At 33.7% G+C, this 14,947-nt stretch overlaps 1 protein-coding gene and 1 long non-coding RNA gene across 2 annotated transcripts; one reads left to right on the top strand and one right to left on the bottom strand.

The window, feature by feature from the left end:
• The first annotated feature begins 6,529 nt into the window (after positions 1-6,529).
• Positions 6,530-11,171, top strand: LOC107889049 (transcription factor TFIIIB component B'' homolog). The gene is made up of 11 exons (XM_041076422.1): positions 6,530-6,872; positions 6,958-7,250; positions 7,521-7,625; positions 7,712-7,781; positions 7,867-8,186; positions 8,298-8,721; positions 8,804-8,904; positions 9,046-9,089; positions 9,177-9,369; positions 9,721-10,067; positions 10,880-11,171. Exons 1-10 carry the CDS (start codon positions 6,827-6,829, stop codon positions 9,817-9,819), a joined length of 1,695 nt encoding a protein of 564 aa, XP_040932356.1. The 5' UTR covers positions 6,530-6,826; the 3' UTR covers positions 9,820-10,067; positions 10,880-11,171.
• A 1,871-nt stretch (positions 11,172-13,042) lies between these two features.
• Positions 13,043-14,346, bottom strand: LOC121206117 (uncharacterized). The gene is made up of 2 exons (XR_005901100.1): positions 14,209-14,346; positions 13,043-13,319 (listed from the first exon to the last, which is right to left on the bottom strand). It is a non-coding gene; the product is annotated as an uncharacterized lncRNA (long non-coding RNA).
• Positions 14,347-14,947: the final 601 nt, after the last annotated feature.

Raw genomic sequence — 14,947 nt, 5'->3', positions numbered from 1 at the left:
ACCATTTTTAAGCCATTTTCACATAATTTTGACACACGAACATGCTTGAAACCCGTGTCCTTCACACGGCCGTGTCTTTTGCCCGTGTACTATCCTGACTTCATATTTAAGGATATAGGGGACACACAATCTTTTCACACGCCCGTAGGCTGTCCGTGTGTCACACACGGCCTAGACACACGCTCGTGTGTCTTACCCGTGTGGATGAAATAAGGCCAATTCCTAGCCCTATTTCTCACCCAAACTTAACCATTTTCCTGCATGAAAACCTACAAGTATATACCAACCAATTTAACCAATTTCCATCATTCAATCTAACATTTCCAACTTTTAAACATACCTTAAAGGTTACCTTTACATTAGTTTGTAAATCATGTTTTATGAAAGGTGATTTGTATCTTATAGAACATGAACATACCATATTACCTCAAAATACATATTACTAGCCATTCCAATGGCTAGGTTGTAAACAAACATATTACTACATCATTTGGCCTCAAAAGCTTATACATGCCATTATAACAAAATAGATTTATCATTTTACCAAAATGAAGGGATTGATAGTGTGATGATAGCTCTGACCCAATTCCAACTTTCACGAGCTTTGGGCACCATAAAACAGGAAAAATATAAACCTAGTAAGCATTAATGCTTAGTAAGTTCATACAACCAAACTACACTTATCATTCATATATAACAAGTAAATCACACATAAGGCAATTTATCCATCAATTTAGCAACTAGCAAATATGGCCTATACGCAATCATTCAACCAAATTAGTTAGTTCAAAAACATTATTTTGCATAGATGAGCTCATCATGTCATTTCTTCTTATTTCATTTATTAATACATTTTCGTTGAATCTTTGAATTTCTGATGGACCTTTCATTTTCTAATTGTACACCCGAGGTGCACATTCCCTTTTCAAGTGGTACACACGAAGTGTACATACCTTTTTCAATTTGTACACACAAAGTGCACATAACCATTTCAAATGTACACATATAGTGTACTTTTCCTTTTCACGTGGTATACACAAAGTGTACCTTTCCTTTTCATATGGTATACACAAAATATACCTAACCTTTTCAAATTGTACCATTTGGGTACACAAATCCTTTTCAAGTATTACCCTTTCGGGTTACATTCCTTTTCATAATGAGACCAAAAGATTATTCCTTTTGGAACAACCTTTACTGCAACATATGCAGAATCTCATCTGCACGGTAATCACCTGTCCAATCGGAAATCAATATTCAAATGGATTCATGCAATATTTCATCATTTACACCTCGCGAATCAAAGTTGATTTATTACATCTACATACCAATTTCAAATCATAATACACAATATTCAACAATCAATTCAATACATTTACATGCTTAATTTAGTTATACGAACTTACCTTGACAATCAATCGTATTTACTAGTTCGAGACTTTTTCTTTCCCTCGATCTTTTTCTTTGTTCGAAACTTTCGGATTTATATAAATAAATTTAATCATCAATTCTATGATTTTTACATTCAATCAAGCCCATTTCACATTTTAGGAAAAAGTACCATTTTGCCCCTAAACTTTTAATTAATTCTAATTTCGTCCCTAGGCTTGGAAATTGAAATTCATGCAATTTACTTATTATTCCAAGCTTATTCAAAATTTCAATATAATTTTTACAGCACATGTATTTCATAAATTTTATAATTTTTTCAAGAATTTCACTACTTTGCAATTTAGTCCCTACACATGCTTTCACTAAAAATCACCTTGTAAAAACGATTTCTCTATTAATAACCTTTCATTTCCTATCATAGACTTTCAATTTACAGCATATTCATCCATGGGTAATTTTCTAAACTTTTATTTTCTTTCAATTTAATCACCCAAATAAAGAAAGTAAGCTTTCCCGATCTAAAAAATATAAAAATCACTCAAAACGTGACATAGAACTTACCAAATCAAGCTTGAAAATTTTCTTTTCTCTCTCCTAAGGTTTCCATGTATTTTATAAAGAAGAAGATGATATAAAATGGGTTTAATTCTATTTAATCATTTATCATACTTTATTTAATTTAATTTCCAATTTGATCCTTAACCTTTTTCAATTTTTCCATGGATGACTCATAAAAATATCTACATATTTTTCATCAATGGTCTAATTGCTATATAAAGACTTCTCACTTTTAATTCTATAACTATTTAATTCTTATAACTTTTAGGATTCAACTTTGAAATTTTATTTAATTTAGTCCTTTTTGCAATTAGACACATAATTGATAAAATTTTCCGATAACAATTTTCATGCAATATTCCTATCATAATACCTATCATTTTATGAAATTTAGTCTCAAAACCACTATTCCGATTTCACTAAAATTGGGCTATTACAACTCTCCCCCCTTAAGGATTTTCGTCCTCGAAAATCTTACTAGTGAAGAGATTTGGGTACTGCCTTTTTATGATATCTTCAGGTTTCCAAGTAGCTTCTTCAATTTCATGTTTCTGCCAAAGAACCTTTACCAATGCTATCTTTTTATTTCTCAACTCTTTTGTTTCTCGGGCTAAGATCTTAATTGGTTCCTCACTATATGTCATATCGGGCTGAATTTCCACTTCTGTTGGAGAGATAACATGAGATGGATCTGATCGATATCGTCTTAACATTGACACATGAAAAACATTGTGAATTCTTTCAAGTTCTGGCGGTAAAGCTAACCGATAAGTTACCAATCCAATTCTTTCAATGACCTCATATGGTCCAATAAACCGAGGACTTAATTTTTCCTTATGGCTAAACCGGAGAACCTTCTTCCAAGGTGACATTTTCAAGAATACCTTATCACCAATCTCAAACTCAATTTCTTTTCTTTTAAGATCAACATAAGACTTTTGTCTGTCTAAAGCTACTTTCAAGCTGTCTTGTATCACCTTTACTTTTTCCTCAGTTTCTCGAATTAGATCAACCCTATGAATCTTCCTTTCACTGAGCTCTGTCCAGTACAATGGTGTTTTACATTTTTGACCATATAAAGCTTCATACGGTGCCATTTTAATACTGGATTGGTAGCTATTATTATAAGCAAATTCAATCAGAGGCAAGTGCCTTTCCCAGTTACCTTCAAATTCAAGCACACAACACCGTAACATGTCTTCTAAAATCTGGATCACTCGTTCTGATTGACATCAGTTTGAAGATGGAATGCAGTACTAAAATGCAACTGTGTCCACAGTGCTTCTTACAATTTATAACAAAATCGAGATGTAAATCGAGGATCTCTATCAGAAATAATAGAAACCAGTACACCATGCAATCTAATAATTTTAGAGACATACAATTCGGCTAATTTATCCAATGAAAAGTCCGTACGTACCGGTATGAAATGTGCTGACTTTGTTAACCGGTCAACAACTACCCAAATGGCATCTTTCTTTCTTGGTGACATAGGTAATCCCATTACAAAATCCATGGTAATCTTTTCCCATTTCCACTCTGGTATATCGATTGGCTGTAATAACCCTGAAGGCACCTGATGCTCAGCTTTCACTTGTTGACATATTAAACATTTGACTACGAATTCAGAAATATCTCTTTTCATTCCCGGCCACCAATACATCTTTTCAAAATCATTATACATTTTATTAACCAGGATGAACTGACATTGTACCATTATGAGCTTCATACAAAATCTTTTGTACCAATTCTGAATTCTTCGGTACACATATTCTGTTTTTAAACAACAAGCAATCATTAGACCCAATTTGAAACTCTGAATAAGAATTCTTTTGACATTGCTTCCGTTTAACTTGCAACTCGTTGTCACTCTTCTGTGCTTCATAGATTTGTTGTATAAATGTCCGTCTGAACAAGATAACCGGGTGTTCATTGCTCTTAAGACAAACAAAGATTTCCTGCTCAGTGCATCTACCACTACATTGGCTTTTTCCGGGTGATAGTCAATAATCAAATCATAATCATTTATTAACTCGAGCCACCTGCGTTGCCTCAAATTCAAGCCTTTTGTGTCATTAAATACTTCAGACTTTTATGGTCAGTGTAAATATGACACTTTTCACCATATAAATAATGTCGCCATATCTTCAATACAAACACTATGGCTACCAGTTCAAGATCATGTATCGGGTAATTTCATTCATGTGGTTTAAGTTGTCTTGAAGCATAGGCAACTACTTTATCTTCTTATATCAAAACACAACCTAAACCATTTAAAAATGCATCACTATAAATTACGAATTCCTTACTCGATTCAGGTTGTATGAATACAAGTGCTTCAATTAACAAAGTCTTCAATCTATCAAAACTCTGCTGACATTTATCATTCCACTGGAATTTTACATCTTTCTGCAAAAAAAGAGTTATCGGGGAAGCAATCATTGAAAATCCTTTAACAAACCTCCGATAATATCCGGCTAAGCCCAGAAAAATTCTGACCTCTGACACGTTCTTTGGTGGACTCCAATTAATAATTGCTGAAATTTTGCTCGGGTCAACCCTAATGCCTTCAGCAAATACGATGTGACTAAGAAAGCTGACTTCTCGTAGCCAAAATTCACATTTACTAAACTTGGCATACAATTGTTTTTCCCGTAAAGTTTTCAACACAATCCTCAAATGTTCAGCATGTTCATCTTCACTTCGAGAATGAACTAAAATATCATCTATGAATACCACAACAAACCTGTCTAGGTACGGTCTGAAAATCCTGTTCATTAAATCCATAAACACTGCTGGTGCATTTGTTAATCCAAATGGCATCAGTAAGAATTTGTAATGACCATATCTATTTCTGAAAGCTATCGTTTGGACATCTGAATCCTTCACTTGGAGCTGGTAATAACCCGAAAGAAGATCAATCTTTGAAAATACAGTAGCTCCCTTCAACTGATCAAATAATTCATCAATTCAAGGCAGTGGATATTTATTCTTTATAATGACTTTGTTAAGTTTCCGGTAATCAATACACAGCCTCAAAGATTTGTCTTTCTTCTTTACAATTAACACCGGAGCACCCCATGGTGAGAAACTAGGTCGAGCAAAACCCCTGTCAATTAATTCTTATAACTGCGCCTTTAACTCTTTTAACTCGACATGAGCCATCCGATAAGGTGCTATTGATATTGGTGTTGTTCCCGGAATTAGATCTATAGAGAATTCCACTTCTCTAACAAGTGGTAAGCCAGGCAATTCTTCCGGAAACACGTTTGGAAACTCACATACAACTGGCACGGATTGAATCTTTGACTCGATTACCTTAGTATCCAAAACATATTTAAGATAAGCATCATATCCCTTCCTCATACATTTCTGTGTTGCTATTGCTAAAATCATATTAAATAATCCATCTAGCTTGTCAGATTCAACATGAAGTAACTCACTGTCTTGACATTTCAACACAATATACTTTTGCTTACAATTAACCACTGTATCATGTTGGGTTAACCAATCCATTCCCAATATCACATCGAATTCATCAAAAGGCAGTAGCATTAAATCAGCCAAAAAACATTTACCCTTTACCATAAGTGGACAGCTTTTACAAACTTTATCCACCTTTACATATTGACCCAAAGGATTTGAAACTTCCACTACAAATTCAGTGAATTCAGTAAGTAAATTTTTAACATTTATTAAATTTGTGCATATATACGAATGTGTGGAACCAGGATCAATTAATGTAGTAATATCAGTCCTCAAAAGGTGATAAAAAGGCACGGGCAAAAGGAGATTTCATTATAATAATTGAGAGTATAAGATATGAAGAGAATTAAAGGAAAACCCAAAGCCCCACAAGAAAAACCTTTCAAAACAAAGAACAAAATTTTCTCAATCTAAATATTTCTGTTGTGTATAACCTAGGATAACTAAGACCTATTTATAGGCTGAAATCCGTAGTGTATTTGACTAGAATAACTCTAGGTTAATCAGAGTTTAAGTGAGAATTTAAAATAGAGTTTAAACGGGAGAAAAAAAGTCTAAAAACTTGGACTGCTTGTTGTCACGTTGTGGCGTGACTTAATATGTCGTCGAGACATGAGAAACCGTTGAGTTGTTGGGACGAAACCTTGTTGCTCGTCAGGACAAAATGACCATCACGTCGTCGAAACGAATATGTACTTGATCAAACTAAGAGGCATTCTCCCACACATTTTAATCATAACATCCTACAAAGAGCCACTCAAACCTTAAAATGCTTTGGGCTGGGCATTGGTGGCTATGAATGTAAAAGAAAAGATTTCATTTATAATATTTTAACTTTTGATGTTGCATATAATTTAAAATTTTAAAATTTTTTACTAGAAATTATGTGCCACGTCACCACCAAGGTGTAATTAAATTTAACGGACTTGATGGAAAGTGTTGGGCCAAAAACTAAAATGGTGAAAATGAAAAGTAAAAGCATTAATTGAGCAATAAAAATAAAGGGATTAATTCTGCACAAACTGAACAGTACAGGGACTATTCTCAAAATTATACCTATAAATAAACCCTCAATTGGCGGGGCTAAAATTCCAGGTCTGCTTTTATCTCTTTCGGATCTGGAGTCGATGCTCTGAAGACCAAGAAAAAAAAAACCCTCTCTTTCCGAACATAAACTTCTAAAACGACTCCATATAAAGAAAAAAAAAAAAACTTCTTGACAACTTCTTGTTTCTTGCAAAACTTTTGATTTTGCCTTTTAGATTTTTTAATACTGTTTAGATAGAAAAATTGGGTATATGTAATATTGGTGGATTTAATTGATTTTCATAATCAATTTTCATTTATTTGAAACAAATGTTTGAAAGCAATAATTTCAGCGTTCAAAGCAATGGAAGAGTCTGATTTTTTTCAGGATGAGCCGGTTGTAACCCAAGGTTAGAAAAAAAAGCCTTCAATTCTTTGTCGTTCTTCTGTTTCTTTCTTTTGGTTGTTTCAATTAGATTGTGAATCGGTTTGTAGCTCGGGCCGGTGCCAAGTTTCAACCCAAGTTTAAATGTAAAGCTAAAGATGGAACCTCTGGCTCAATCCCTTCAAAACCCCCTGTAATCTTGAAGGATGAGGCCACGACGGTAGCATCCACAGCCATTAATGCAGTTCAAGTTGTGGAGCCCGATAACGTTGTATATGACAGTAAGGGCTCCCAACTAATAAACCCATCCCAAGTAACCGTCACAGATTCTCTGCTTGCCGAGGCTGCCGTTCCGAATTGTTGCAATGATACGAATTCGAGCTTTGAAAGAACAGTTGGGGAGGTAAAAGAAAAACTATAGTTTGTATCTCATTAGTAATTATATTATATGACCCTCCATGGATCCTCATATATATATATATTAACATTAAATTGTGAGGCAATATCTATATTCACACTCAAGTCCAAGTTCAAGTAACATAGAATAGTACTATTGGCGAATTTGTGTGTTTTTTTTTTTTAGAGGTTGTGTAAATTATTTGGTAGATTTTGGCACATAGATTTCATCTGAAGGGAAAAGGAAAAATATTTAACATATTGGCATTATTTTCAGAATACAGACTTATATTTTGGCTTGGAATGTCTTGATCCATTACTTACTCAGTCTTCGACTAATGATGGAGATAATCGGAATGATCATGAAAGAACTCGGACAGAGGTGAAGATCAGTACTTCCATAGAAGTTTTAGGATTTCTTGTTTGTATTTACTACCTTGGATTAATTTAGTTCGACTATTTATTTAGTTTCAGGAAGCAGGAGTCTTTCCTGATGTTGATACTCAAGATATTATGTTTGGTATGACAACTGCCTCTGGTATGTGATAGATAGGTTACTATGTTATTCGCGACTTCTCTGCAGGACTTTTTTGTGCCTTTCTGATATCTTTGTTGATGTTCAGGAAGGCGTACTGGAAAATTCAAACCCAAGCCTAGGCTACAAACTAGTGTACCTGCCTCACCACCTACTGTGGTTGAGTGGGTTATGCATCCTGCAACTGCTCAGTTTGTTCCTTCTGAAACAGCATTTGAAGAGGGCTCAATTCCTGACTTTCCATCCGATCATGTTCCCAATTGCGCTCCTGTGGATTTAGGTTCTTTTATTCCTCCAGATCCTTCTACCTCTGAATGTCCGGTGAATGAGGAACTGGCAAACCTTGCAGTAGCTTCTAATGCAGGTGTTGATCTTTCTGGAGATGTTCCTGACATGCCTACAGAAGTGGTATTCTTTTTTCTCCCACAACTCTTCCTGTATCTAATTTGGACATGGATAAAACTCGTTTTAAAGTTTCATTATCTGATGCTATGCTTATGTTCCTCTGTTGGTTTTTAGAGTTCTCTAGTATCAAATCCTTCTCGAGAGTCCAAACAGTCTTCCACTGGTGGTGAGGTGAATGGAAAGGGCGAAGCAAGAAAGCAGTTGAGAGAGCAGGTGACTACTCCACATATTGTTGATGATCTTGAGGATGGGACTTGTAATGACGATGGCCTAGCTGCTGAACTCCCCAGTTGTTATGCTATCGATGAGGATAAAGACGACAATGATGATGATGAATTTAATGTGGAGCATGCATCTCCAAAGAGGAGAACTTCTAAGAGGTCAAAGAAACCTGTGAAGGAAAGTGAAAAACCTCCTCGAAAACGTAAGAAAGCTAATGAAGCTCAAAAGCATAAGAAAGCCAATGAAGCATCAGATAATCCAGAAAAAGAACAGCGGAAGAAATTTTCTCATTCAACTCGTAGAAAGAGGAGATTTGGTTGTTACAACATCTAGACATTAAAGTTGTGAGGCATTGTTTGTTATATATTTTCCACTCTAATGTCCGTTTTATTTTCCAGTGGATGAGTCTTTACTAACCACGCCAGAGGACGAAATTGACTTTGCAAAGGTGGCCTTGAAGGATCTCATTCTATTAGCAGATTATAAGGAGCGGATAGCGGTACATATTCTGTCTTTGTATAAAAGATACCATACTTCCCCCAACCCTGCAAAGACTTTTAGCATTAGAATATTAGTGTTTTATCTTTTCTGATGCATTGCTATTGTTCTATTCATGACCTATATCTGTCATGTTATACAGAAGAAAGAGGCGAAAGCATTAAAAGAACCTTTGACCGATCAAAGGTACATGAATTTTTCATTTTCGTAATCATTTCCAACATTGTCTGCAGTCCATTGATTTATGGTTTTGGTTATATTATTTTTGTGCAGTACTCAAAAGAGATTGAATGAAGAAAATGCTCATGATGAAGAAAGCTCTATTGCTTCAGAACAAGACCAAGGTATTATGGATGATCAAGTCAATGGTAGCGCCCAATCAGACAGCTACTTTAATTACCAGACTCTCATGACAAAAGAACCCAGAGCAAGATGGTCAAAACAAGACACAGAGTTGTTTTATGGGGTATGTGCTTGAAGAATTTTTCATCTTTGTTGCTTCCAATAGAAACTGACTAAACTTTATATCAATGAAGTAAAAAAAAAAAATTAGAAAAGGAAAATGTTTTTCCTTTTTTATGCGTGTGTCTGTGTTGCTACGAATTTGTTTCGGTTTAGCAATGGAAAAGTTGTATTTGGACCATTGTTGGCATATTGGTCGAGAGGACTTGTCTCTGGATCAGTGTGGTAAAGTTATTTTGAATCCTGTTTTTAAGGTTTTATGAAGAGACATAGGTTTGCAGGATACTTTTGACGACTATTAAGAATGAGCTTATAATCTGATTTTTTACATGATATTTGGTGTAACGCGTTTTAGGCTATTCGGCAATTTGGACCTGATTTTTCATTGATACAACAACTTTTTCCTGGAAGAAGTCGTCATCAGATCAAGCTAAAATTTAAGAATGAAGACTGATTAATGAGCCAGCGGTGAAGTTCCCTTTTTGTTGTCCTTGCATCAATTCTTCATCAATCTTATTATTGTCAGCTCTGCATGCTTACAAAATAGTGTGTAGTAATATTATAAAATATTTTGCAGATCATTCCTATTTTGCAAAGGTGATCAAGCAGTTGCAACAAGTTTCTGGTGCAGATCCGGAGGCTCATGGAGATGTTTCCAATGATTTAACACGTGAAGAGGAAGAGGTCACTCCCGAAAATAATGTAAGCTTACTTTTCTTTGACTATCATTATTTTTTTCATAGGATAATAATCTACAGTGATGCTATGATGATGTGGAGACAGTGTGTGCTGAACATGTTGAGGAGTTCATATGTCCCACCTGAGGAATATGAATCGATTGGAATGGGTAATACGTGTTTACAAGGATTTGACATTGCAAAATTGTTGAGAACATAGAAAGTGATAAGGACCTATGTTACTCGGGTACTCTAGTATGTTTTGATAATGTATTTTGAGGGTTGTAGGAAGATCGTAGTACTAATGCATGTGTCGGATAGTGTTGGTACAGAATGGTTGTATGCATTTGCAAGGGTTTAGTATTGTGAAGTTGTAATGAACTTAGGTAGCGATGAACACCTTATTACCCAGACTCGGGTATGTTTACTTTTCTTAGCGATGAACACCTTATTACCCAGACTCGGGTATGTTTACTTTTCTTTTCCAAGATTACCATGTATTTTGAGGATTCTTGGAAGATCGTACCTTCATACTCATGTCCAGATATGTGTTGGACACAAATGAAGAGTTCGGAGCAATATAGATAAATCGAAAACTATTCAATCCCATAGATGAGCATAAACATTCGATCTAGATAGTGTCTAATCTCTCCATGTATTTCACATTATGGCTCAGTTACTCCCTTCTTGCTAATCACAACCATGCTCCATTTATGTTCCTTTTCTTTGATTGGGGTTGAAATAATCTCACAGTTATTATATGATTATTTGATAAGGGAACTTAGATGGACCGCTTATTCGTTGATTAAATTCTGCATCATCTTCATGTACTTGCAGGAGGAAGCAGCGAAATCCAAGCAGGATGAGGATGTAGCAGTTGGAGATCAAGAAGCTGATATTACCCAAGACCATAGTAGTTTGAAGTCCAATGAAATGGATGATGAGGATGAGGATGATGATGATGAAATACTAAATTCATATCAAAGTGCATTTTAGGAATCCAAACCCCGAAAGGTAGTGTAGATTTTCTTAAAATTTTAGAAGAAATCACAGAAGTGAACATATTGATTTTTTCTTAAAACTATGTTTAGTTTTAATGGTATATTTAAGCTTTTAAAATTTAGATCCAGCTTATATGTTATAAAAGAAACTTAAAAATATATATTTAACAAATCTCATAAAAGTATGAAAATAATGAAATAAATTAAAATTTTGGATTTGGTCAATTTCTTTTTTTCCTTTCAATTTTCACTAAAGAAAAATAATAATAATAAAAAGGGAAGTATGAAATATCAAACAAGTTTTGTAGTTAAATGGTGATATGTGTTACTATGTAATGAAAAATTAGCGAAATGATCCACGGAAGGAATTTGTTGGAATAACATGAACAATTTGAGGATTGAATTATAATGTTTTAAAATTTGAGGAATATTTAGTGGAATTAATCTTTCAATTTCATATGCTTTAATTTTAAAATTTTAGAATAGGTTAAATTCAAGAATAAAATTTGTAGCCAAAGACACTTTGGCAGATGTGGTTAAATGGTTTTTGCACAAATTATATATAGGGTTAATTTTGTTTGTGGTAATTTGGATGAAATATATTTATTATTATTGTACTTGTATTTTCCTAAAAAAGTTTGCTTAAAAAGATATAATTTAAAGGGTAAACTACAAAATAGTCATTTTATTTGCCTCAGGTTACATTTTAGTCACTTATGTTATTATTTTGTTACGAAGTGGTCACTCTTCCGTTAAGTTTCGTTATCTTTCTAACGGTAATCCTACGTGGCAGTCCAACTAGATTTTAAGTTCATCCGGCTAATACATACATCATTCGGCTAAATTATGCATTTGATTTACAATTATAATTACGTTCTTCAATCGGGAGAAGGATGACTATTATTTGTAATATACATCAATGAAACTTTTTTACTATCGTAGAGTTGTTATTAATACTCGGATTTATAACAAGTCATATGGAATGTTCAGTTCTATTTTATTTTAATAACATATGAATGATATCGACATTAATATTTAAGGCAAACTCGTGGATTATATAGTCAATGAAAGTTGGTAATATCGTAAAGTTGTTTTTAATACTCGGTTTTATAACAAGCAAACACCTAGAACAAGAAAGTCCAAAATTCGCCTTCAACATTTACACAGTTTTGCATTTAAGTCCTTATACAATTTACATTTGTAACCCGGAGGACGTATGAGTATATCTGTTAATACATACTTCACCCGGCTAAATTATGTATTTGATTTACTATTATAATTACGTTCTTCAACCGGAAGAACGATGACTATCCTTTGTAATATACGTCAACGAAACTATTTAATATCTTACAGTTGTTATTAATACTCGGATTTATAACAAGCCATATGGAATGTTCAGTTCTGTTTTATTTTAATAACACATAAACGATGTCGACATTAATATTTAAGGCAAACTCGTGGGTTATATAGTCAATGAAAGTTGGTAATATTGTAAAGTTATTTTTAATACTCGATTTTATAACAAGCAAACACCCGGAACAAGAAAGTCCAAAATTCGCCTTCAACTTTTGCACATTTTTTCATGTAATTCCTTATACAACTTACATTCATAACCCGGAGGATGTATGAATATATTTGTTAATACATACTTCATCCGGCTAAATTATGCATTTGATTTACTATTATAATTACATTCTTCAACTAGGGGAAGGATGACTATCCTTTGTAATATATGTCAATGAACTTTTTAATATCTTACAGTTGTTATTAATACTCGGATTTATAACAAGCCATATGGAATGTTCATCCTCACACTAATATATATAGATAAACTAAAATATATATCTTGTGGAGCAAACTTATAGAGTAAAATTTTCATAAATTATGTGTAAGGTATTCATGGTAAAGACAACCACATGTGAAATTAAAATTGATTACTTTCATTTTGCAGACCAAATCATCAACCAATTGAAGTAAAAAAAAATGTATAAATACAGGATCAAAGTAATGTAGTGCCTGTTTATTTCTTTCTCTCCTTTTTACAATGCCAATTGAGTGAAAATAATTGTTAACTACGAGACAAAAGATTCTAATTTTTATAGTATGAAATTGTTCATATTATTTGGTAATTAATTTCAAATTTACATGTCTGGTTCATATTTTATTTACACCCATGATTTCTTCCTCGTCCTTTTCGACCCTGTTAGATTCTTCTAACCAGCTCTTAGTAGGAGTGGATCCACAATGCATAAGCAAAAAAGCATTTGTAGGTGGGACTGCAGCAGCTTGATCATCAACATGACAAGGGAGCGTTTATAAGCAACCACAGTTCTTAATATCAATCTGCAAGCTTGTGAAGATTGCAGATTTCAAAAACTTAATATCAATCAATATGATTTTGTTGCATGTCTAAAAGATCATTGAAATAAATAACTTAGGGAATAGTGGTAAATTTGAGTAGAATATGACCAATTCTCAAAGAAAATTAATGTGCACATAGCATAAAAAGGGAGACGCGGGAATCATAATATAGCTAATAAGGGCGAATCAGACTAAAGCATTAAAATGATTTGTGGAACAAATTAGACACAAGGGATGTACAGTTCAAATATAAAACTTAACTAAATCTATAGCACAAATCTCATGTCTCAGCGGAAGCAGTGAAACTGAGCGAAGACACCACTAAAACAATCGAGTTTTGACGCCCTTTAGACCATTTCATGCAGGAAAGAAATGCCTCACTGTAATTACTTGCTTATTTGGACATTCTTTGTGCATCCTTCTCCAAACAAGACTCCTAACATTTGCAAGCATGTTTACCCTCTAGTTTGATGCACAAACAGTAACAAGCCGATTTCAAAGACTGCAATCTACTAACCATATATTTCATGTTGAGCTTCATGTTGGGAATATCTTGAAAGTTAGATTATTAGGAAGAACAAAGATACAAATGTTGGACAAAGGAATTGAGTGGAACCAACCTAACATAATCAAACAAACTGCTAGAAATTTCAGACTATTCTAAATAACACAATATCAAAAAGCAACAAAGAAATAAGGCAAAGAGCAACAGTATGTAACTGTAAAAATTCAAAAACATACTTGATGATGTCTTTGAAACAACTCTGTGATTGATACAATTGAAGCAAGGAATTTGATTTTGACCTGATGCTTGAAGTGTCTGCTGCATATTTTGTTGTACTTGATTGGGCTGCTTTTGTAAACCCAGCTGTTGCTTCAACTGAGTAGGCTGTGATTGCATCTGAGACATCAGTTGCTGATGCTATTGTGGCTGCTGGGATGTCTGTCCTTGTATTCATTAATAAGAAAGATTTTTATTTTCTCAATAAAGTATACAACTTGAATCCATTCTATATTAACAACAACGATAGTACAAAAGATAGAGTGATAGATTACGAGTTTCCATACAAGATTTCGCACATTCAAGAAAAGCAAAATAAGTGAAATAATTCCATCTAAAATGAAATTAATCAAAAAAAGCCAAAACAGATGCAGAACAGATGATTGAGAATGTAACTTTTTTTTATATTAGTTCCATATCACCACAAAATCAACAATAAGAAAGAAAAATAAGGAATACTCACAAAGGATTGTGAACAAACGAGCCGGTTCAGATCAGAAAAAATCAGATTGAGAAACCAATTATTCAAGAACGTGAAGAAGACATACATTTGTCTTAGAACAAACTAATAAACAAACAAAAATTGGATTGAACAAACAAACCACTTGATTTTAAGTCTTAGAACATAAATTTGTCGATAAAGAAGACATACTTGGACCCTCCATTGAATCCTCTTTTGTTTTTGGAGGTGAATAAAAAATTCTGATGATAATAGCTTTTTTTAGTCAAACGAAAAAGAAAGCTAAAAAAAAATAGAGGAGA

The sequence above is a fragment of the Gossypium hirsutum genome, chromosome A09 (assembly GCF_007990345.1).
Source record: "Gossypium hirsutum isolate 1008001.06 chromosome A09, Gossypium_hirsutum_v2.1, whole genome shotgun sequence".
Taxonomy (NCBI): Eukaryota; Viridiplantae; Streptophyta; class Magnoliopsida; order Malvales; family Malvaceae; genus Gossypium; species Gossypium hirsutum.
Note: the sequence above shows the minus strand (reverse complement) of the source record. Positions and strands in the feature narration are given on the sequence as shown.